The 25,353-nt window shown below is 38.0% G+C and overlaps 3 protein-coding genes across 12 annotated transcripts in view; 1 reads left to right on the top strand and 2 right to left on the bottom strand.

The window, feature by feature from the left end:
- Positions 1-21,437, bottom strand: part of LOC143153149 (uncharacterized) — a 27,238-nt gene extending 5,801 nt beyond the window's left edge. Inside the window, exons 1-6 of one of the 4 annotated variants that reach the window (XM_076324046.1) lie at positions 21,252-21,437; positions 21,005-21,075; positions 5,357-5,599; positions 4,040-4,431; positions 1,418-1,687; positions 713-1,102 (exon numbers count right to left, since the gene is read on the bottom strand). In XM_076324046.1, the coding sequence (XP_076180161.1) occupies positions 713-1,102; positions 1,418-1,687; positions 4,040-4,431; positions 5,357-5,576 (1,272 nt within the window). In that variant the 5' untranslated portion in view covers positions 5,577-5,599; positions 21,005-21,075; positions 21,252-21,437. Of the gene's footprint in view, positions 1-712; positions 1,103-1,417; positions 1,688-4,039; positions 4,432-5,356; positions 5,600-10,202; positions 10,219-19,844; positions 20,139-21,004; positions 21,076-21,251 lie in introns of those variants that run through there. The other 3 variants (XM_076324063.1, XM_076324036.1, XM_076324053.1) reach the window with 3 other exon arrangements.
- On the top strand, positions 18,220-23,445 carry LOC143153171 (uncharacterized). 7 transcript variants are annotated; one of them, XM_076324134.1, is made up of 5 exons: positions 18,221-19,276; positions 19,508-19,688; positions 20,898-21,062; positions 21,270-21,559; positions 22,035-23,445. In XM_076324134.1, exons 2-3 carry the CDS (start codon positions 19,583-19,585, stop codon positions 20,975-20,977), a joined length of 186 nt encoding a protein of 61 aa, XP_076180249.1. In that variant the 5' UTR covers positions 18,221-19,276; positions 19,508-19,582; the 3' UTR covers positions 20,978-21,062; positions 21,270-21,559; positions 22,035-23,445. The 7 variants fall into 7 exon arrangements, with proteins under 7 accessions (XP_076180222.1, XP_076180214.1, XP_076180204.1 ...); XM_076324107.1 differs by having other exon boundaries at positions 18,220-19,276; positions 20,898-21,559; XM_076324099.1 differs by having other exon boundaries at positions 18,220-19,276; positions 19,386-19,688; positions 20,898-21,559.
- On the bottom strand, positions 22,076-25,353 carry Hd (humpty dumpty). Its single transcript, XM_076324023.1, has 7 exons — positions 25,106-25,353; positions 24,235-24,867; positions 23,824-24,152; positions 23,543-23,763; positions 23,282-23,485; positions 23,025-23,211; positions 22,076-22,947 (listed from the first exon to the last, which is right to left on the bottom strand). The coding sequence occupies exons 2-7, from the start codon at positions 24,864-24,866 to the stop codon at positions 22,772-22,774; spliced, it is 1,749 nt and encodes a 582-aa protein (XP_076180138.1). The 5' UTR covers position 24,867; positions 25,106-25,353; the 3' UTR covers positions 22,076-22,771.

The following is a 25,353-nucleotide window of genomic DNA, read 5'->3' as shown; positions in this document are numbered from 1 at the left end:
TTACATTTAGACACATGCTTGTATCGGACTGTACGATTTTTTAATTTTTACATTCTACGAGTACTTGTCACAATTTTTGGTACTGTACACAGGTACAAGAACTATCAGTATCGATGAATCACACACGACTCTCCGATTGAGTGACAGTAGTTTCTGCTCCTCAAGACACAAAATCGAGACCACACCTCGAAAGCGGAGTAGATGAGGTATTCTATCTCGATCAAAGACCCATCCGCGCGTAAATCGTCAAAGCGAACGGGATACATCGGGAGCGAGAGAGATAGACGAACAGCGAACGAGCCTCGCATTACATACGTACAGTGACACGATCCGATTCAAATGTTCGAATCTTCTTAAAGAGCGATACGCACTCTGCTTTTCGTTTCTTCCGAAAAACTATTACAAATATCTGAACACGAATAAAGTATCTTTTTCTTACAATAATTGCGCAGCCTGTATCTTTCAAATTATTATATATATTTTCTTACGGAAAAAAAGTTACGCAACTTAAACGAGATATGCAAAATACAACAAACGACCGTGCAAAGTTTCGGAGTAACGTCGTGAATAGTTTTCGTGTTAAAAAATCTCCGAACACTTCCTCGTGTGTCCCTCCTGTCGAGATTAGAATACCACTTAAGCGAACGACGATCAAGCGAAAGTGACAGTACTCGCTCGAAGGGACTGCGACGTGGTAAGAAATTTATCTAACCTTCCGTGGTCTGCCCCTCTTCCCTTTGCCAGGTGAAGCGGTCGTCGATTGGCTACTGGTGCTCGACAGGCTACTCTTCCTCTTCGGCCATTGCAGGTGCGAGTCCAAGTGCTGCTTCAACTTGTCCTGCCTGGCGAACATCCTGGGACAAATGCTGCAGGCGAACGGCCTCTCGCCGGTGTGAACTCTCCTGTGTCTAGCTAAATGAGAAGCTCTCGTGAAGGCCAGGGTGCAGAGGTCGCAGGAGAAGGGTTTGTACTGCGCCCTCTCGGATTTAGGCAGTATCGGCCTGGTCCCCTTCTCCTCCATCAGTAGTGTCCTCTTCGAAGGGCCGTCGGTTTTTTTTTTTAACGTTAACCTCGTGCTCTCGTCCGCGCTCTTCGATGAATCCTGCAAGTGGAAACGTGGCAGTGTAACGTGAACGTTATGTTTGAACGTCGATGGTTGTGAACTTACAAGAACGATCGAAATGATTAATACTGCTTTCGACAAAGTGACGTTAGGATTGAAAGAATCGAGGAACAAATTAGTCGAGAATAACGAATACAATGAGTGGGAATAGGTATTGGCAGAAGTTGATACGCAATTGATACGTTTCGATTTCTCTCGGACGAGAGAATGCGTACGCATTCGTGGCAGGCGGACATGAAAATGCAAATGATCTCGACCGGGGGACCAATCCCAATTGTGATCATCGTTTCGTACCAGACTCTCAGCTCGTTCTTGTAAGTCGTCGTTCATCTGTATGTCCGGTACCGTGGGATCTGTGGACCCGTTGTTGAAATTCGTGTCGAATTTAACAGCGTTCGGTGAATCATCGTAACTTTCATCCCTCGTGGAGTCTTCTTTCTGTACCGCGCGTTCCTTTGATCTGTACTCCTGTGACTCGTTGCTCCTCGAGGTACGTCCGACCGAGACCCTTTTCTGCCCTTTGAATCTCGTTTCTCGTTTGTACATTGGCGGTGGCATGCGTCTCTAAACGGTGCAGAAAAATTTCAAAACGTTAAGCCCGCTCGTTCAACGTCGAATTAACAATACGTTCCTGGACTCGTTACGCAATTCGTTACGAACAGGTGAACGCATTATCCCACTTTTAATTCCCGATGTTTACCGTCGACAAACACTACTAACGCGTTCGCTATCACGAATCGCGTGCATATAAACCTCCGAGATTAAACCAATCGACTCCAGTTTTCAAAGAAAATTATTTTCCGTGTAAACAGCTTTAATTCAAGGATGAGAAAACCGCGTCTCGAATTATTAAATTGATCGTTGCGCGCAGATTCTGCGATGCAGAGATTAACATCGATGGATGCACTATTCCGTACAACGATCGACTTCTTCTCTCTTTGCAAATCTCGCGATCTTGGCTCGATCGAGAAATTTCGAACATCGGAAGACGAATGGTTACCTTCTACCTAAATAGTTTCCAGAGAAGATCGTTTGAGTGTAAATAATTTTAATTCAAGGATAAAAGAGAAAACGACGTTCAAGATTATTAAATTAACCGTTGAATGTAAATTCTGCAGTAAAAAGATTAATATCGATGGATGCAGTATTTAAATTCGAAGAGCTCGGAACTTTTTTATAAAATCTTAATTAACTTATCCGTGTCACGTACATATCGAACTAACTTCTTTTAATTGAACTAAACTTACGATTCTATGCACCTGGCCGAGAACTTTTCGAGACGTACCGCTGCTTCCAGTGATCAAAGGGGACGAAACGAGATCGTGTTTTTTTTTCTTACCTCGGTCTTGATTAATTATTAGACGACGTCCAGAGGGAGCGATAAAACGAATGGAGAAAGCGTCTCGATTAAGTCGGTGCTCGTTCGTTTTCAATGAAGTTAAACTATGTGTCGCCTTATGAATACTCGTCGATTTTTAACGATCACTGGAAACAACGAGGTTAAATTTCTATCTAGATTTTCAATTTCGAACGAAATTGAACATCGATTACAGTGTCGGTAATCGTAAACATTTCTCGAACATTCGAATGCGAAATTAAAACACGAAACGTGGATTTTCTGCGCAGAAAATAAACCCTTAATTGAACAAGAATCATCTTTCGTATGGAATGCGATATCGCAAAAGGAACAATTTTTTATTTAATATTTCGAGATCGTAGCCGATGTACTTTACGCTCTATTTATTTTCCGAAGTTGTATTTTTATTTCGACGCCGTGAAAGATCAGAGAGAAGTCTAATTCAAGGCACTTTTCCGAAACGAGCTAAACAATACTTTTCCAGTATCCTCGTAAAAATATTCTAGTGGTGTTAAGTCCGGTGACCTCGCTGGTCAATTTATTGGGCACACCACGCCCCATCCATCGATTTGGGAACGTATCGTTCAGCTGTCTCCTCGCTATTAATGCATAATGAGGCGAACCACGATCACGTTAGACGATAATAACAGGCTACAACAGTGTGTAAGAGCTGAAAATGAAATTTCGTAGTGAATCGTGTAGATAAGCAAGTCACGTAACGGAGAACTTGATTCTTGTGTTTTTCAACAATTTTCCTGTTTCCTTTGACTTTCGATTGCTTCAAGGTCGTTTCAAAGTAACGCCGAATTAGACTTTTCCTATTTTTTTTTTGGTGCTGAAACAGAGACACGAGATTTCCTTTAGAAAATAGAAAACGAACTTGACGTGGCCTTGAAACATTGCACGAAAAAACTGTTCCTTTTCCATTGTCAAATTTTCCATGAAAAAATATCAAGAAAATCTTGTCAAGTTCTTCTGGTATGTCTCACAGTTCGGAAATTATTTAAAAACGCACGTATGTTTATCGTCACGCTGTACACAAAGGGATATTAAATTCATACAAGACCAAATAAGTAAATATTCGTAATTAAATGTTCCAATGATAAATAACACGGTAACATCGTCTCGAGGTTGATGGACGTCATGGGTCGATATTGGTTAAAATTTTAGTCCACTTTGTACGAGGCGATTCATTCCCAAAGATGATAAAATAATCAAGAAAAATATACTCCTACGGTTGTTGAATACCGATCGATATTTATAGAAATAAATGTTCAATGGTTCAATCCAAGAACCATACCATATTTCGATGCTATTGATTCTCAACTTATTATTATTATTGAACATCTTTTGTAATAGAGGAGTTATTACATAGGGACACGTAAAATGGACGACTTTGATGTAAAGGGTAAGTTTTTCCCTTAGAGTCGAAAAGTAGCAGCATCGAAATACATCGTGGTCCTTGAGTCGGACCGATGAGTAATTGTAAAAAGTTTGATAAAAATCGGCGTTTGACAGTTCACGATGTCCCGTGGGTCGTTCGATTTACACGAACTTACGATCTGCGTTTCCGAAGTTCGCAAGGGTTCGTCGAACGAATCCTCGTGGCCGTCGATCACCATTGGATCGTCCTCCACCTCGATTTCTTCCACCTTGATGTGATCCTCCAACGATTCCACGGAAGACTGTTTCGGTAGGAAAGGAATAACGGATGGTTCCTTCATGTACTCGGTGGTGTGGACTCTGGTCTCTATGTGACGCCATTGCATTCGCGTCTCGACTCTCGTGTACGGGCTACGGTTGTTTTCTTGGTTCCTCTGATCACCCGAAAGACCACGAACCTCCAGATCCGTCGCTGTCTTTATCAAAGAAGGTAAATGTTCCTCTGCGACATCGATGGAGCCTCGATACATGAAGTCCAGAAGGCACTCCATCTCCTCAACCGCCACGCCTAGTGTTCAACATTACTTACATGAGTATAAACCTATCATTTATATTTTCGTTAAATGAATAGCGATACTAATTAACGTGGATGAATTTATCAAGTAAGTACCATTGAACGTGGATGAATTTACCGATACTAATTAACGTGGATGAATTTATTAAGTAAGTACCAATGAACGTGGATAAATTTACCGATACTAATTAACGTGGATGAATTTATTAAGTAAATACCAATGAGCGTAGATGGAATTTATTAAGTAAATACCAATGAACGTAGACGAATTTATTAAGTAAATACCAATGAACGTAGATGAATTTATTAACATTTTTCATAAACGAACGAATATCAAACTAGCTTCTTTAGATCACTATTCACACCACCGTGTTACAATATGGTTTCATTCGGATAACCGATGCAGATTGCGCGTCTTTTTCAAGATAGAGAACTGGCGATGAAAAACAATCGCAAGCTTCGATGGAATTTCATTTTCGGAGCGCGTTTTAAATACAACCGTTCTCTTTATAGCAATTGATTCTATTTGTTGTTTCAATATTTAGCGTTCGAGTTTCAAAGTAAGGTCACCGAATATACCTTGGACACCTCGCCATTGTACTCTGAATCTACTCCGACAGATTTCGTTGCGTTCTGCGTAGAATTAAAGATAATTAAATGTCACCGTACGATCCATTATTTTTCTCCATTATTTTTTCCTACCTTCGCGTGTCGTTAGAAAAAGGTCATACGAACTACCGCTGTAAAATGTTTTTCTATACGATTATATAACACTAATAAGTCACTTAATACGATGTTGTCGGTCCCGACCAATAGCGTCTTGTATAACAGTGCATTGTTTTCGGGTGATTGATAAGTAACTATCAACTTATTGATCACCCGAAAACAATACACTATTAACCATTAACTATTAACTTACCTTTTAAAATGAGAATCGGTTGCTCGCCATAGTGCTCTTTGAAAACTCTCTCGAAGTAAGGGCTGCATGCTGCCAAGACCAATCTGTGCGCTCTCAGCATGCCACCCTGACAAGCTAAGGTCGTGTCAGTTAAAGAACCACTTTTATACAGTCCCTCGAACAATCCAGACAAGTTCGCCAGGTGATTGTTCCAAGTAAGATTAAACGTCTTCTCGCCCATTATTATAGTTCTTCGAGTCACCTCTGACAAAAATAGGATGCGCTCAATTTTTCAAACGGTAAACTAATACGCATATCTTAAAACTATCGTTCCGATCTCTACTACGAAACATCTATTTATCAAGATTATATTTTTTTTTTAAGCCTGCGAAAATGAAAACGTTCTCAATATTTCTACCATTTCGTAAATCGGTGAAATTTGTGACGAGATCGAAACACATCGCGACCAACCCGTGTTGGGAACCCAAAGGTTTCAGCACACGATCAATATTATTGAGACAATATTTCCAATTTTTATACTCACACGATACAAAGGACATATATATTGCGCAATACTGCCTACACACGCTCCAATATGTTGACGGAGCTTCAATAACATCAAACATTTTTCGATTGTTTCAATGTATCGCATCGATTCACAATATACCTATTCTCTGGCCAGTTAATATTATCGTTAATATTCGATATTGCACGATAATATTGACCGTGCCTGGGCACCTTTATTCAAATATCACGAAAAATGGAAGAGAAATCTAATCGAACGTATTCTCCCAATATTAATAACTTAAATACCGTTACAAATTTCGAGTCACCCACCCACCGTAATTGTAAGCTGGGTTGATTTCTTTCGAAACGAAAATAAGATGCGAATAATTAAAATAACATTGCAGACTTTTATTTTTCGGCGATGTTATTCCGGGATAAACGATATATCAATTTCAGGGAAATAACAGAAATTTCAAAGTATAAAATTGATTTTGAAATAAGATAATAAGGAAGATTAACAGTCTTGTAATCTATTCGTCTTGGAAAGGATCGCATCGTGGGAAAAAATTAAATAATGATGTGTTATTTGTGTGGTGTGTGTGCGTGGTGGTAATTGTGTTTTGTGTAGGTTGTGTGTTATGTGTTGTGTATGAGCACACGCCGCATGTCACAGATTGTGGTACACTCGGACCAAACAACTCTGTCCATACTGTTACAGTGCACGCAAGGCGTGAGGCTCTCGATTGGTAGGTTTGGATTGATGACGCGCCTTCTACAAATTGGGAGTTGGATCGCGTCTCACGTGCATCTCGATAGAATCGGTAGAAACGTTCTAACCGACTGTACCAGACACAATGTACAACGATAACACACAGCTATCCGCAACGTGACACATATACGTTACACAAACTCGTACGTAATGTCTACTATTGAAAGATTTCGGTATATTATAGTTTTGGAATGTATTTGTTATTTTTTAAATTATTTCGACATTCTAGTATTTTGAACTACTCCCAACGTGACACACATGTTACACAAACTCGTACGTAATGTCTACTATTGAAAGATTTCGGGATATTATAATTTTGGAACGTATTTGTTATTTTTTAAATTATTTCGACATTCTAGTATTTTGAACTACTCCCAACGTGACACACATGTTACACAAACTCGTACGTAATGTCTACTATTGAAAGATTTCGGGATATTATAATTTTGGAACGTATTTGTTATTTTTTAAATTATTTCGACATTCTATTATTTTGAACTACTCCCAACGTGACCACACATGTTACACAAACTCGTACGTAATGTTTACTATTGAAAGATTTCGGTATATTATAGTTTTGGAACGTATTTGTTATTTTTTAAATTATTTCGACATTCTATTATTTTGAACTACTCCCAACGTGACCACACATGTTACACAAACTCGTACGTAATGTTTACTATTGAAAGATTTCGGTATATTATAGTTTTGGAACGTATTTGTTATTTTTTAAATTATTTCGACATTCTAGTATTTTGAACTACTCTTAACGTGACCACACATGTTACACAAACTCGTACGTAATGTCTACTATTGAAAGATTTCGGTATATTATAGTTTTGGAACGTATTTGTTACTTTTTAAATTATTTCGACATTCTATTATTTTAAACTACCCCCAACGTGACCACACATGTTACACAAACTCGTACGTAATGTCTACTATTGAAAGATTTCGGTATATTATAGTTTTGGAACGTATTTGTTATTTTTTAAATTATCTTGACATTCTATTATTTTAAACTACTCCCAACGTGACACACATGTTACACAAACTCGTACGTAATGTCTACTATTGAAAGATTTTGGGATATTATAATTTTGGAACGTATTTGTTATTTTGAAATTATTTCGACATTCTACTATTTTGAATACGTAATTATTATTTTCCAGATTATTTTCTCTTGGAAAAAGTAACACAATTATATTTCGAAAACAAAGTGTAAATAGTGAAACGGTAAAATTTTAAAGAAAAGCAGAACGTGCGTTATTATTGGACATTATTAAACATTGGAAGCAATTTCTGCGCGAAGAAATATTACGTCAATTTAGAACTCACGAAAATCGAAGATTGTTTGTGACCATCTGGTGATGAATGCGATAAGAGTTGAAATATTTTATGCATACAGCAAGCCAGATGCGAGGACAAACTAAATTCGGTCGATTAGTTGAATGTTCTTAGATAAGCCGCGATGATGAGTCAAACTAGAAACTCCGGGGCGAAACACCAAGTTTCACGAAAATGTTGGAAGCGCTTTGCTTTACGAGTAAACACACGTTTCCAATCGTGTTTATCGACCAATTTCAAGCATAATTATATTACACGAATCATTACTCGTAAAGGATAATTGATCGGAATTTTGTGTCGTGTTACTATGTTATACAGTCGAACAAATTTATACTTAAATGATAAATTATGAATTTTAAATAAAAATAAAATTTCAATTACGAATAATAATTAAATTTTCCATGTAAACAAAATAAATCATGTTGTTTAATGTTATTTGCAAGCAGAATGTTGTTCTTTTATTTACGTTCGGGGAAAACACAAATGATAAATTATTATTGGTTTTCCCATTTTTATTTATTTGTATTATTTACAACTGCAACAATTTATACGGTTGTTTGTCGTAATTATTTCTGGAAATAAAATGTTCCCAAATCGTATTTGTTTTTAAAACGAGAAATTGGCAGGTTATTTACGTTAAAGGTGCACTATATCGTAGAAATATATCTTTTATCGTCGAATGGACATCAAGGATTTTTAAGCGAGTGAATTATGATTAATTACAATATATACTATGAATTGTTACGATCACTTTTCAAATTTAAATAAGTTTGTAACTAAAATTTATAACTTTGCAAAATTTTTAATTCGTTTACAACAGAACTGCATACACGAACAATGTGTATTTAATAATCGACGATGGTACATTTCCCAGCTTACCTATAATTATTACATCATAATTGAAATACTCAACGATACCGGTGTAACGTCACTTTAATTGACACGTTGCGCACAATTATCCTAATCTTCTACGTCGCGATACTCGTGTAATACCCGGTATCTAACAATTGCACGCACGTTGCAAAATTTTACGTCGCTGTATAAACATCCAAATACGATGACCGTGTAGTTTCGAACAGTATTTGAAACAGCTCGTTCGAAGTATCAGAATTGCTATCGAAATGTTATACGACATTATTGCAGCTGTAACTTTGATTTACTATCCAATTCAAAGTTACCCAATTAAGATTGCGTTGACTCGTTTTATTCAGATAGATCTGAGTAATCCAACCGTGATCGAGATGAAACAAGAATAATGGACATTTCATTTCTTACGTGTAACAAATTCTAAATCAACTTTCTACAATCATCGAATTTTCAAAACGATTCCTATACGTCCGATTCGGTAAAGAATTATCGATTCTTTAACCGACTAGAATCGATGTTTTTACAAGAATAGAACATCTCCGTTATAAAACATTCAAAACATCGCTCGTTCGAGTCAATTGCAAGAAATAGTGGGGATAACTCGCGCGCAACCAACGAGTCCACTAAGTGTGCAACTAACGAATCGGTTCGGCGCGCAACTAAGGGGTCCTTACTGTTCTCGCGATTCAAATTTCAGCGTGTGTCGCTTCTTCGCTACACAGACCCGAAACAAAATTTCTTTCCATGCTCCTTTCCCCTCTCTCTTTCAAATTCTCATCTTTCAACCGCCGTAACGCGACGAAGTCTCTTTACACCTAATAACTTTAATTCGGTCTCTGCGCTCTCCTCGCTTCCATCTCTCATTACCGAAGTACCACTTACATCTTTCGTACGTAATATTATTTTTCTCCCATAAATACCATTAATTAAAACCTTCGGACTAGATTTAAGAACATTAACATGTTCGCCTGCACTTATTTTCATATCCATATGTATATATATATATATATATATATATATATATATATATATATATATATACACACACGGTACGTGTAAGAAAGCCGTTTAATAACCATAATTCACCGAATGCGAATCGGAGAAAATTTAAGCTCCAGGAGGTGTCACAAATTACCCCCGGAGCCAAGCTCGATAGAAGTCGCCCCAGGGTTGAACAAGGCACCCCGAGAGAGATAAGATATTTTTCTGGTTCGTTCGCGTGAATTAAACGCGGAAACCCGGGTGAATGTTAAATGGAAAATTCACCAACTCGTGATTACAAGAATACCGTATTCGACGTGGCTGTATAATCTATGAGGGAAAAGGAGGAAACAAGGGGGGGTGGGTGTATGGGGGCAGAGTTAACCAAATACGTACGAACACGATGCCAGGGGGTGCGTGTACATACACGGACAGGGGGGGGTGAGAAGCAGGACGAAGAAGGGCAGAGCGATCCGGCGATGGTCATGCGCAGACGCAGTGTCTAGGCCCGATCCATAATTTCGTTGGTGGACCCCATCACGCATTACCAAAGGGCTTTACGTTCGTGTGCCGACTGCACGCACCCTTTTTTCTTCCTCCGGTTTCGTGGCGGCTACGTCACAGCTGGAGTGGGGCGAGAGGGGGGGGGGAGGGGCCACGAAAATCGACGACTATCGGGAAGAGGACCTCTCCCCCTCCCCCGCGCACCTTCTCTCCCCACGCCCCCTCCCCTCCACCGGCCGCTCTCCCGTGACGTCGCGAGCCGTCTTGACGCGAATCGTCGACCGGATCGAGCTTAAATGCCTGATGGAAAAAGCACGCGTCGCTTCCCGGCCACGTGGAAGCTCTGTAAACGTGGACGGGAACGATATCGCGATGGGGGCGTCACGAAATTGCTTTGAATTCCCCCTACTGTTAGATGCGCGGCTCAAATTTATGAATCCCGTTTTCAAGTTCTGTCGTCGAACGGGAGCTTCATCGGAGCATACGGACCCACGCGATTGCAGCCCGAACGACGCTCGTCGCTCAAGTCGCCGGGGACCGACGATATCGACGCGAAATGCTCCGAAACTTTTAGCCGAGGAATACAACGCTGGGATCGAAAGTGGACGCGATTCCGAACTTCCGGATCGTTGACTCGATTACGTGCCAATCGAAACTCTTCTTTCGATTATTTTTCAATGGAAAATCATTTCTTCTTCGAGACGATCAATTTTGTTTTTTCAAGACGATCAATTTTGTTCTTTCAAGACGATGAATTTTGTTCTTTCAAGACGATGAATTTGGTTTTTTTTTAAGACGATGAATTTTCGGTATGCGTAATTGATTTTAGAAGGATTCTTTTCACAATTGGTGACATTTGTCGACAATTTTTTTTTTGGCATTACGTGCCAATCGAAACTTTCCTTTCGATTATTTTTCAATGGAAAATCATTTCTTCTTCAAGACGATGAATTTTGTTTTTTCAAGACGATGAATTTTGTTTTTTCAAGATGATGAATTTTCGGTACGCGTAATTGATTTTAGAAGAATTCTTGTCACAATTGGTGACGTTTGTCGAAAAATCGTTATATTCAGTCGGATCGACATTAATGAAATGTAACAAGATCTACGAGAAACGTTGTAGTTAACAGCGTTTAAAATAATACGATTACCATCTTGAAAATGATGGTAAAAATATTGAAATTCAGGCGGTTATTGTATTTTTGTTCGTTCAATTACGTTCGTTGAACTCAAAATAATAATTCGTGGCGCACGAAGAATATCGGTTTCGCTCAAAGAAAAAACTACAGGACCGGAGAGATTAATACTGGTCGATTTGCCCGGGCAATGGTGGGAAAAACGATGGAAAATTCGGGAAAATGGCGTTGCTAGGTGACGGTGAACGTTTTCACTTCGAATTGCAATTTCGGAATGCAAATTAAAAATAGCTGCACGGTCGTTTTTAACAAAGTGACCGGTTAAAGACGGAAGATGGAATTGCTCTTTGATGTAGATCGAGTTGCGTGTATAACAATTTGACAAGTTTTTTTCAAAAAGTTGGAGCATGTATTTTTTAGCGAGATATACGAAAAATTTCTGCAAAGCGCGAACATCGTAAACGTTGACCGTTTCGAATTGGATAAATTTTTAAATACGATACGAATTTTTACGATCAAGGTGTAGAAAAATATGTTGAATATTTTTCATTTCATTGATCGCGATGTACTTGTCAAGAACATTATATATACGTACAACTTATTAAAATTTGTTATTGCGTTATTGATATCCTTACAATTGAATATTCCCCGGAGTGACCCAGAAAAATCTCAATTCAATTAATAGACATTATTCACGAACTTCGCAATAAACGAAATATACAAATCGGTCGATAAATAAATCATTCTTGATTCGAATTCTTATCACGTTGCTCGATACATTTGTTTATTTGTTGCGTTTAGTTAAAAATAAAATTGTCCCGAGTGAAGAGATTGCGGTCGTCGATACAGGTTTCGGTCTGTTCGTTTATTGTAAGCGAAAAAGACATCTTTGTAACACATCGACGGGTCAATGCGATAACGATGTGTCGTTTTTCGAGAAAAAGAAAAAAAAAATCTCCTCACGATCGTTACGAACCGACGAAGAGCAATTGTTATTTAATTTGTCATCAGAAGGATTATCGTTCATCGTCACAATCAACCATAATCGTTCACTTTAATTAAGGTTGTAACTTCAAGATCAATGTCCTCTGTATAGGTAAAAGGTCGCGCTTGCATTTGAGAATGTGTAGCACTAAATTTTCGACGCGCTCCGCTCGATAACTTAATTCCTTTGTATAGTACAAAGTTTGTACAGACACGAAGGGAATTTCTATTCCAATTGTGATTTATTGTCACCATTACGGAGTGCTATGCAGCATTACAGAGACAGTATTCATTAAATTTTCGCAAAGTATCAGTCGGAGTCAGGTTAACCCGTCTTGATTTATATTCTCTTGTCCCGTCCAAAATTGTTTAGACGGAAATTCCGACAACAACGATCTCCGTGGCTGAAAATCGGTTCGAATAATAAACGAAATGAAACTCTCGCTTAAAACTGAAAAAAGAAGAAGGAAATGGAAATCGTCGAGAAATATCGCGACTCCGACGTTGCAATTAAATACACGAAACATTTGAATATTTAAACAACACAAACAACCGAACGAAGATATTTAATTCGAGTCGTTGTTCGAATCGTCGATCGTTTCGACGCGATGTTTACACAACGAAACAAGAACGATTGTAGACGCAATCGTTGTTCCTGTATACCATGCAGAACACGTACGTATCTAGAGACGATAAACGCAAAAGATACATTATCGCGAATCGAGCGACAATTAGCGAATAATAAAGTAAACAAGAGCAAAGTAGTTGTTTATCACGGTAAGTAATTCTTACGCGTATTTCAAATATTGTCAGATACACGAGTTGCGTAATTATTCGCGACTACTGCTCTTGTAAAATGCCATAACATTGCCTAATTTTCTTCGTGTTGTAAATTTCATTGGGAATTATTCGTTTCGGATACGTATTTTGTCTCGTATGAAAGACACGCACGGATAGATTCTACGCGCAGTTGAGAAACTGAACATTATTCAATGATGTTGATCAAACTTGAGACGTTACCGAGTGTATTTACATAAGCATCGGAAAAGAATAAAAAGTAGTAATCCTTACTATTAGACGTTCCACTAGGACGTTTTTCTGTCTTACAAATAGAATACTATTATACGATTACGCTTCTCGTCGCGACAGGAAAAAGGAGCTTATTTCGATGTCACCTTCTTATGCATATCGTATTGTTCCTGTAGACCGATCTACATATACTGATCGATATAACTAGCGGATCGTGTTCTTGGATAATCCAGAAGAATGAATCAAATAGCAGACACAAAAAGAATAATACGTAATTGGCATTATCATATTTTTACGGATTGGTATATAATTAGTATAATAATATCTAATATTGGTAAACAAACAACAACGATCGATACAAACGCAATTGAAATAACAATATTATATTTAAACGTTTCGAACCAAGTTTGAGTCTTCTTCGATAAAAATTTTAATCGAAAATATAAAAAAGAGAGGGAAGAATAGTACAAGATAAACCGGTTGTTTAAAAATATAAATTATTCGCGTACCGAATCGCTTACTGTTGGAAAAATTGTAAAGTACAAGTTCGATAATAAAAATATATTAAAGTTTTGACATGAGAAATTCTTTGTTTAACATTGGTCGTCGATAATCGTTAAATCAAATGGAAGTTGCCGACTATTAAGAAAAATCAAAGTTTGTCAATAATATATTATCTACGAATAGGAAAATTACATATACTTTCCGACTGGTTAAATATAGAAAGATAAATACCTCGAATGAATTTTCTCGGTTTAATTAAAATTTTTATATTCTTATAATTGAACTTCTACTTTTTAACTTTACTTTCAACTTTAATAAGTAATTTACTGCACTGATAATTCATACTTTTAAATAACTGGTTCTTTTTGCGCTACTCTCTCTTCTATCTTTATATTTTCATTTAATATGTACATCGAGGAAGAAAAAAAAAATGGATATACTTAAATAAAATATTATCATTTAAATTGTACGTTTATGGATTATCGTAATTTTGTTATCGATAGTAATAAATGGTACTCAGTTTTTTAACCAAACTAATGATAGAAGAGTAAGGAACATTTGAGAGCGCGCAAAGTTTATTTAATTGTCTTCGATGTTTCGGCCATTTTGTGGACAATCTTCAGGAGGATCAATCATCATGTTCTAAAATAATGGACAATGAAAACAATTATAAAGAAAGGCTACTACAATTCAAAATAATTCATATTAAACTCTTTGAGCGTCATATTTCAAACTTGCAAACGAGCGAAGAGAAATTAGAAAAATCGAATGATTAATGAAACTAATTTCAAATTTCCCGACTATAGTTCTTCGACGTTACTTCCTCCGTAAATTACCATTTCTAGATGCATTCGTCGTCTCCGATCAATCAACATTTATCTTATAAATTAATGACTATTTATCGAATTTAACTCACTGTGCACTCAATAAGCTTTTACCTTTAATCTTATCAATTGACAAAGTAAATTTTCCCTCCTATTGTCGCTGTAAACTTTTTATCTCGGTTATAACCTTATTTGTAACAAAAGAACAGGTATCGTAGACGGAACAATGTTAACGAACGTTACAATTGACGCAACATCTTGGTATTCGACAATGATACGAGAATTTAGAAAAATCGTTTGGACACGAGTATTTTTCATCTTCGAAAATTAATCTTGTTCCTCTGCCTCGAAAGTATTTGATCGTTGGTATTGTATAATATATAACACGATACACAGTTTAGAGATAAAAAGGAAGAGTACGATTATTATTTTGAAGAAATTCTCGCAATTTATACAATTCGACTGTTTTTAAAGAAAGAAAAATTTGCAATCAACGTGTACGCAAGATTAAAGACGCGATTACATTCTCTTGGTAAATAAAAATAAGATTGCGTTGTATCGTGACGCATTATCAAATACTTTCGATTGGTAGTATGTATTTCCTTTGTGTTATCGTTTTCGTTTCACAGACAGGGTATTATTGTATTATTTTAAAACTTGATATAATTCCCCCGAAGGCTCGCAACAAGCTCGGAACATTGAAAAGAATTAAATAAACTTTGTTCGCTTCCACGTCTACCTTGCTCTTAGTACCAATTACAACAAACTTAAGGTTTCATTAACGAACCGAAGACAATCTACTCGAAAGAAACGATCAAAGAACAATAGAGAAAAATATACCAATTTGTTCGTTACGATACAAGCGTGCACACGTATTCTCTCACCGAGTGATAAACGTGATATTTTTTACCGAACACAAAATTCGTACAATAATATAAATTATCATCGAACAAACTAATTCACGTAACATGCTGAACCCTTCGAAGTATCGAATACCGTAAAGTTACTCGAGCAGACTCCGGTTACTTTCAACCAGAGATGGGCAGAATTCCGTATGGAATTTAAAACGTTTATTCGATCGAGTAGCCATTTAGATAAGCTATTATTCGCCGAACGCGAAACCGAATTCGATCGTGTAATTTAAATTGTAACCTTTTTATCGAACGAGTAACGCACGAAAAGTTGCGTAGGATATCCTTCTTCGTTTGTTATCTGAAATTTGTATCCAGATAAGGAATTTTGCCCAGGTCTGCTCTCAACGGTGTAATTTATGCTTTCGATTGTTATCGTTAACATCAACACAACGTAGCGCGTAGCTACGAGGTACGTAGCTACGAGGATCGTTTTTTCTCTTTCTTTTTTTAGTTCCTTTCCTTTACGACTACGAAAAGTGACGCAGGAGCGCGCTGATACATTTGGCGGATTGGAATGTCGCGTCTTTGACGTTGATACAGGCCGACTGTTGTCAATCATAATTTGACATTGCTCGCGCTATCGCACAGAGGCGACGGATCCCGACGTCGCCAGGACGCCACCGACGATGCACGAATGGGTCACAATGCCTCGAGAAGCTTAACGAGTTACTGCCACGTGGGAGGCTCCGCGATGCTTTATTTCTGAAAATCAATCCCTCGCATCGCAGAGGAGCGCCACGGAATCGTAACGAGACGAAATCTCTCTCTCTCTCTCCCTCTCTCTCTCCTACAATTTTCTTCCGTGTACGCAAATCGTCTGATCCCGTCACACGAAATACGCTATAATTGAAGCTAATGCTCAGATAACACAGAGCAAAATGACGTCAAAGCTGCGACACCGATATAATTTATGATTACGGCGCGCGACATAACACACGCAGACCGGGCAAGGAGACAGGCAGGTGAAGTAAAGTAAATACCGGCCAAGATGAACACGTCGGTGAAGTGTAATTGACGCGCGCGACGGCTACGCGTCGGACTATGTCTAACGGAAGAAAGAAATAAATCGGTGACAAAGTTCAACCTGCATCTACGCACGGCTATTCACTGTCCACGTGCGTCTATGATATATTCAATATTTTCCTTCGAATTGTCGTTCAACACACTTGGCATATCGCAATACGGATTGCTCTGTATTCCGACGACGGCGTTGCATTATTTTTCAATATTTGCGTATTGTGATATACGCGCCTCGTAACTATGCGGGAACGTAACGTTGAACTAAACGACGATACTACGACTTGATAACGGAATAATTGATATCAGATGTAGACGATTATCGTTGTAGGTGTGCACACCGAAGATAAAGTTATCGAGAACGAGCGGCGATAGAAGACAGACCTCTCTGCCACGAAATTCGATATAATGCGACATCGACGAATGTTCTTTTGTTTAGAAACGGATAAATACGCGCCGAAATCTGCCACGTCACGATTTTCTGCTTCAAGTTCGGTCGGGAGTATTTGTCAAATTTTCCGGGACATTTTTAATATTGGAACGCTACCATACGTCGAAAATTTCGACAAATACAATCCGAATATTTTGTTCGCTAAATAAAGAACAAAATAGATTGTAAAGTGTATTATTATTATTTGTAAACGTTTCGACCTTTGGCTTGGGTCTTCTTTTTTGGTGTGTGTCGTATTATGGATTTAAAAACAGAATTGTACGAAAATGTCGCAGATGGTAAGAATTCGATTAAAGATATAAAAGTGATTAATTGAACGTCAACTCTTCCAAAAAAGTTTAGAATAACTGTAAACAAATAAGTGTGGATCCAAAGTTTGGATAAAAAATATGTAAACAAACAAGTATCTGGATATTCGTAGTAGTACGAAAGAATCGTTGGTCTACAAATTAAATTGTTTAAGTTCATCGTTGTTTTCTAAACTTTATCTTGTTTAACGATACTTGCGAAATATTCGAATAGTCTCAGTCATTTTAACGTTAATCGAAGAAGCCAAGAAATTTAACATTCACGAATTATTATCGAAGCGTAAATCTTGTATATTGTATTAACGAAAGAATAATGTAAACAAAAGAAACTAATCTCATTTATCGTGCAATATTGTCTTCGAAATTATTCTTTTTTATATTCGGCATTATTACCTGTATATGGACAATACATAGTAACAGAGGTATGAAATAATATTTCTAATAAAAGACTCTACAACTTATAAGATTCTCGAAAGCAAGCTTCATTCACACTCGAATGTCGCAGCTATCTTCGACGTACCATCTGTATCCTCGTGTAAGTAAAATAAACGTACCAGCACTATCCACTCGACAAGCGACCAAAATAACAGCGTAAGGAGGACCAGAAATTTTGTTAGTATTGAATTTTCTTAACCGTCCATAAACCTACGTAAGACGCATAGATAAAAATTCTACCTTGTTTAGGGGTTTCCAAGAAATTTTTCTTTTCTTCAAAAAAATGCCATTTTTTGTTTATTACTCCGGTCGAAAGCTTTTGTTTCCTCCTTTTAAGTTTCCGAGCAACGAAACACAAAAGAGAAAAATGTTTGGAACTTTGGTAACTGAACGTTCGCTTTAACTCTTAACCTAAAAGGCGGTGCGAATTCAAAGCATCTCGCTGTCGCTGCTTAAAGCAGGAATAAAAACGAAGAATTTGATAATTCTGTTCCGTTATGCGTAGTTCTGTTCGGTTCGATCGAGGTGATCGACGACGAGCATAAATAAACTTATTCCAATTCTCACGAGGCAAGAACGAACGAGCAGATGAAATCTCACGACCAGTTTTATTTCGTGTTTATTTGATCGAGTTTTAAAAACGTATTGTATACTGCACGTTTCAACGCCACTGTTTCTGGAACTAGCTCGGCCAGTAACACGATTAACGAAAACAATTGTATTCTGGAACGTGTCGAATCAAAGGATTAGAAAAACAACCGCGAAAAGTGGTAAATTTTTCCAAATGACGTATCGAGGTCGCTTATTCGCGTGACTAAGTTATCCAAGAATGCGCAAGATCTCCCGTGGCTGGTTAGAGCGCTCTAGAACGCCGAAGATCAAGAGAGCAGAGTCGGTTTAAACCGTGTGTGCCCCGTCCCAGCGTCGACTCTATTAATACCCGCGCCTCGTCGTCGCGCCTTAAAAACGTACGCATCGATATAGAGACGTATGTATGTACGACGGGGCGGACCTTTTGTGAAAAATCGTCTCGCTTCCGAGAGGTGAGCAAACGGAAAAGAAGCCGCACAAACTGACAGCATCGTCCTCGAATCTATTTCCATGAAAACGACGAACACGTGAAAATGAAATAAATCTGCGAGCAGATGAGTAATAATATCTAGAACGCATCGTATAGAAAGACACCGAAAACCTTTCCGAGAATCGTGCGTAAATACTATCGACACGAAAACACGGGAAAAAAACTGTTGTTGCGGGTAGTCGTAAACGAAACGGTCGTAAACGCTGAAAGGCAGACAGCTGGCTCGATTTCAATTAGACCGGCGCGAAGAGTCACGAACTACGTTGTATTGCTGTAAAACGAAGTAAGTAGAATCGTTTCTCCGTCGAATAGTGCGTTATCGTAGCAACGCCGCGAACGAGAAGCGTGAAACGGGCAAGGGACGAAGAAAGAAGGTGCTACTGTTTCAACAGGACATACCGTAGATGTCGTACAAGTGCATTCGCAGTCAATTATGCGGCCTAACTACTGGTATTCGCCTCGCGAAGCTATTAGGCACGAGTTAAATAGTATCATCGCCATCGGTCCGATTTAGGAACAGTGGGTTATCATCGTAAACAGTACGAGGAAGAAGCAGACACTGTTGCAGTTCCAACAGAGCAGCCCACAGATGTCGTACGAGGTCTTAAGTCCGATACGAGTCAACGCAAATACCCAATCGTCGCTTTGGCAGAATATCGTGTCTCACGGTGAAAGATTTTCTCATAAATACGAAGGTAAATTCGCCGAGATTGTTAACCACGAGCTACCGATCGAACCTTAACCCTAAAAATCGAACGTTTCCGCCGCCGGTGAACGCACGACTGTGAAACTGACTTTCACCGCGTACGGGTACACCCTAGGCGAAAGCCATTTTCCCCAAAATCACTCACCTTCTGATTGTCCAATAGTAAATGTTTATTAAAAAAGTCTCGCCGTCACGGTCCACCGGAATCAACCAGTGAGTACGATCCGAAAACGGGATAGTCGAACGTACACCGTGTCGACGTCTCTCTTATTCCTTCGGCACGACCACCGTACACCCTTTCTGCCCCCCGGAACAGCGAGTTTCGAGCGAAAACACGCACCGACGAGGAAAGCGAACGTGAACGTACAGCGAGCGGACAATCGAGCAAGCGAGCGGGCTCACTCTGCAAGGGGCACGCGCGTGCTGGGGCTCCCTCGACCGAGTCGCGACTGATATCATTTCCAGCGGGGGACTGTGGGGTCGGCAGCCAGAACCCCACCAGGGGGTCTTCGTGCAACCCCCACGCGGTGTCGTAGTAGTCGTGTTCGCCGTCGTGGTTGTGGCTCGTTGTCGTCGTGGCTCCACCGTTGCTGGTCTCTCGAAACCCCCTTCGCACGTACGGGGAATAAGGGACCAGGATGTGTACGCGTATCATGGGGAGAGACCTCTCTCTCGCTCTCTCTCTCTCTCTCTCTCTCTCTCTCTCTCTTGCTCTCTTTCTATCTCCGTCTCTCTCTCTTTCTCTCGCGTAGCGCTATCCTCTGTACGTCTCGCACTCTCGCTCTGTTGCTCGTTCAGTTTCTATCTCTGTTCTACGCACACTTTTACCGCTTCCGTCTCTCTTCGTTTCTTGCCGAGCTTCTCTCTCGATCCGAATTTCCATCCTTGTTTTGCACAACGCTCTGTACCGAAACGTCCGTCCTTCTCGGCTCGTTCTCTTTCCAACCTCAACGGTTCCGAGTGTACATCACACGCGCGCGCGAATACAGTCGTAGACTCCCCCCGCTGCCCTCCGTTCGTTGGCACCCTCCCTAGCCGCGAACCCTTACCACCCGCGTACCCAGCAGCTTTATCCACCCTGAACCCTCCCGTTTACAAGGGGTTGCTTCTCGGTAGCCTGATCGGACGTTCGCGAGAAGAAGGGACCTTCCCTTTTGCCCCTCTGTGCCACCCTAACCGTGCTTTTTTCGCATTTCAGATTCGACATTGTTTTATTTCCGTCAAAAATTTCATCATGCGTACACATTTTCAATTGCATTTCGAGACATTCGAATTTAGCGCTCTAGAAAGATTTAGAGTACATACCTTGGGTACGAATGACAGCTAACAGGTGCAGATCGCTTCCTTCTCCCCTTTTGACGAAGTTAGTATTTTTTCTAAAATTATAATTTCAATTATACAGATGCGCGTAACAATGTTGCTCCGTTACGATTTGAAAAGATTAAAAATAAAATGGACCGTTCGAGTTACGTTATTACGAGTTTTGCAGAGGCAGCCATTCGATATATCTGTGCTTCCTACCGACCTCTCGATCTTATTCGTGTTCACTCACTTTATTCTCGATTCGCAGCAAAGGCTCTACGTTCAAGTATCTTTTAGAACGATATCAGCTGCGATAGTATCGCAAAGGAATCCTGCCCTGCAGTCAAGAAAGCCCAATTTTCAAATGGAAAGCAGAGAAAATTCCTGCTACGCGAGTATCGCTCTCAGCGAGGCCCGAGGGGGCAATATTACCAGTGTATTGTTCGACTCGAAAAGTGAACTCGCATAAAAGACCTTGGAACCTGAAACTGCTCGTTGAAGAGTGTCGCAATACGATGAGCACAGACTGCAACGGGTACTGACGTAATCATCACATGGGTACGTGTATATTTATGACCGTGCTCGGTGTAGATACACGTGTGCACGCAAATCGTAATAGATCGTACTCCAATTCATACCGCGTCAACAATGTTTCTTAGAAGTTACTTCTAACATCGGGATAATTTATTAATTTTCAATTTGTTACCAATACTGGAAACAAATTGAAAAATTTTATTTATTCGACTCGTTGAAGGCTACATGCACTCATAATAGATCACGTGTTCGTTGAAAGAATATGGGAAGAATTCGTTCTTACAATAAATTGATTGTTCGCGTACGAGGTGACCGGCCGACGATTCGGGGGCAGTGAGCGAATATCGATTCGTTATTTTTAGGGGCAGTCCATCCGTGGACCCCACCTTCGCCGCTGGCGAGTTCGAAAATTTGTCTTTAATGAATTTTCGTTATGCATAATTTTCTTGCGCCTGGTTTATTTTTAAATGCATTTTAAATGTTCATTTTCAATTAAAAGGTCGACGAGAAAGGAAACCAGATCTAAAAGGACGGACGAAGGACGTTAAAAATATTTATTATTTATTATCTCGTTACAAATTTAACTCAGTATCCAGGCAGAATAAAATACCTTTGAGATATTAAACCATGCATAGATATCCGTCATTGTTATTACAAAAAATAGACAATACATGCAATGTTTACCAGACCAATACAACAAGTCATAATGTTTTGTACTAATCACTCTTGAATATTTTCATGTACTATGCTTAATATCGTCACTAAATTGAATCGATGGAAAAAATTAACAATTATACTTTACAACAGTAAAAACTTCATTGTGTTAATTGATTACTTTATCGAGAATTTACATTGCAACAAAATTATTTTTGTTTTAAAGAAAAATATTAACTTGATGTTATTGTCTGTTATTTAATGTCAGCCAAAACCTATCACTCGAAGCATTTGTCATTTTTATAGTGAATAAAAAAATTGTTGATGATGGTGATGTTAATAATAATAATTATAACTATTATTAATTGTAAAGGTAATGATAATGAAACAAATAGCACTAAGTTTACATCCTATACCAATAATTATTTTAGTGACAGTTTTCGTTCGTAAAAAAATATAATGCAATGACATTAATTTTGAAATAAATTATGTCGTCATTAAATTTTGTATAAAAATAATTCTTAAATTAATTCTAAAGTACCATTACTTAAAACATTACTAATAGAATTATTAAAATTTCTGTCAGGACCACGTGTACAAATTATTGGAGAATTTAATATTTTCTAAATTTTGAATATGCGTTGAATCTGGATTGCAAAAGTATTTTAATAGTTCATTGTTAAATCCGCAATCGCTTAAATTCTCTTTACCAAAAACATTTAGTCGTACTTTGGACGCATTTTCCGATTCTGTTTCTTCTGTAAAATGAAAAAGTTGATGACCGTATAATTATCACATGAATAATCGTAAAAATAGAAAAAGAGAACTAATTTACCAAGTCCGTGTTTAGCTGCTGAAAATGAAGTTGTTAAGTATAGTTGTGCACAACTTGCAGAATATTGTTCCATTTGGCTAGATTTCATTAAAGAACAAAGAGAGGGTAATACATGCGGTAAAAGAGGCCCCTTCAATTCTAAAGAAAAATACCTTTCGCTATCTACGCGTACTATGCTCTCTTTAACCTTTAAAAGATAAAAGTATCTTGAATTCTATATTACATAAATAGATTTAAATCTATAAAAACTACTATACCTTAATTGGTTTTAATGTAGCACCATGAAAGGCTATAGGTGCTAAAAGAGTTGGAGGTACTCCTGCTAACGGACCAGTTGTTGTAATAGCAGACTTACAGTTAATTAGAAAATTGAATAAACCTTGTGCTTCAACACCTTTGACGAAAATAAGAGAGTGTTTCATATTATCAATTTCAGTTTCTTTTTCTAATGTAATCCTTGCCTACAATAAAATGTAATAAGCAATCTAACAGAAATAAATAAAATATTCTAAAATTACCTGCGAGCTATTAATTTTAAGAATTTCAGAATTCTCAACTCCTAGACTCTGCAACCATTCATCTTGCGTTTCATCCTCGTTGTCATCAGGAGTTTGTTCATCTATGTGGCTCAATTGTGTCGTAACATTCGATGTAGTTGAATCCAATGTATCGTACCCAGAATCGGTTACATCTGACCGCCTCTTAAAATCCTTCCTTAAAGGCATTGTATATTCTATTTCTATAAAAAAATTGTAAAATTTTATAGATGTTCGCACAACGTATCTAAATTTTCGCGTACCTTCTTGTTTTAAAAATTGTCGAAAACCACGCGTGGTAGGAGTCAGAAATGCATGAGCTTCAGATATTCCACAAATTCCAGCAGCACGAAATAATACAGTGAAATTATTTGCACAAACATAAAAATATGGACATTGTTGCGCTCTTAACAAATGGAAAAGCGATCTAAAGCTTTCACTCCAGTCTTTATATAAAGCGTCTTTGATAAATACATTATTTACTATTGATATATTATTAGTTACATTAGCACTCACTTTGCCAGCAGAGCGAGGAAATAATTCTAACCATGGTAACGAAGGATGTTGCCATGTTAAACAACATCTGTGCAGCCTATATGGAACAAATTTTAATAACAATTATTTAAAGAAATACTTCTACTAATTTGAAATTTAGAAAATATCATAATAGTCACCTCGCGTTTGGACTAGTATCTAAAGTTGAATCTTGTTCACTAATATCCAAACATCTTACAAAACCAGTTGTACCAGAAGCCTCTTCGCTAGTTTTTAATTTAGAATTCCATGGAAATGGTTTTGGAGACATGAATCTCATTTTAGTTTTCAAAGTCCAATCTATTGGAATATATTTTTCACCCTTTGGTATTTCTGAATCCGGATTACTCTTGTTATCTTCTAACTTCGAAAGTACATTACAGAATGTTAAAGGACAATCAATTATCGAGTTTTCTACTTTTTCTTCTTTCGGAGCTTTGATTTGCAATAATTCAAACAATGTATTATCACTACTAGCTTCCAGATCCGAAGATGTTATATTGGGTCTTTTATTTATTTCAACTTTTGCAAAAGGATTTTTACGCTTTTGAGCTACACAATTGTTCGAGTCAACGTTGCATTTTTTAGGTATATCTGTAGATTCCACTTGCAAATTGTCTTTATTCACACGTATATTGTTTATACGTGCTTGAAGTGCACGCTTCCTTACTTTTAGACGATGCAATTGCATCACTTGATCCGGTCTTTTCCATTCTGATGTTTGCAATCTATCTGGATCTGCCATTGGCAAGTTTAGGTAGAGTTTTGTCATGCTAGTATTACAAAAAACAACAATAGCACTTATTAACGATATAACAAAAGGACAACAATAATTCTTGCAAGTAAAATTGTAAATTTGTATAATACGTATTATTTATTACATCAAAAGTGTTTGTTTATGGAATGGAATTATAGGTTAGACTTTCACATTCTTTACATTTCCAGTAATTTAAAAGTTTTAAACATTTTCCAACAATACTTGCAGAAGATCGTATATTTAATAATACACACCGTTCATTAAAACATTGTTATTTCCCCTATAAGATCGTCAGTCAAATAAACTTTCTCTAATCCACCAATAAAAACAACACGCGAGTAGAGCTGATCCAAGCCGATCACAGTGTTTCCAGTTCACCGTGACGTAACATAACTTGTTTGTATTTCTTTTTTATGGTGAATATTCTATACGAGTTTAGGTACATTTAAAAATATAGTATACCTGTCTAGTCAATGAAACACAAATATAGTATAATAATGTG

The sequence above is a fragment of the Ptiloglossa arizonensis genome, chromosome 1, assembly GCF_051014685.1.
Source record: "Ptiloglossa arizonensis isolate GNS036 chromosome 1, iyPtiAriz1_principal, whole genome shotgun sequence".
NCBI lineage: Eukaryota > Metazoa > Arthropoda > Insecta > Hymenoptera > Colletidae > Ptiloglossa > Ptiloglossa arizonensis.
Note: the sequence above shows the minus strand (reverse complement) of the source record. Positions and strands in the feature narration are given on the sequence as shown.

Bases quoted from the DNA above. Each gene is read 5' to 3' on its own strand.
- LOC143153171 (XM_076324107.1), top strand. From the start codon at position 21,102: ATGCGCGTAACAATGTTGCTCCGTTACGATTTGAAAAGATTAAAAATA.
- Hd (XM_076324023.1), bottom strand. From the start codon at position 24,866: ATGACAAAACTCTACCTAAACTTGCCAATGGCAGATCCAGATAGATTG. The intron at 24,153-24,234 runs GTGACTATTATG...TGTTCCATATAG, and splicing joins GATACTAGTCCAAACGCGAG to GCTGCACAGATGTTGTTTAA. The intron at 22,948-23,024 runs GTAAATTAGTTC...TTCATTTTACAG, and splicing joins AGCAGCTAAACACGGACTTG to AAGAAACAGAATCGGAAAAT.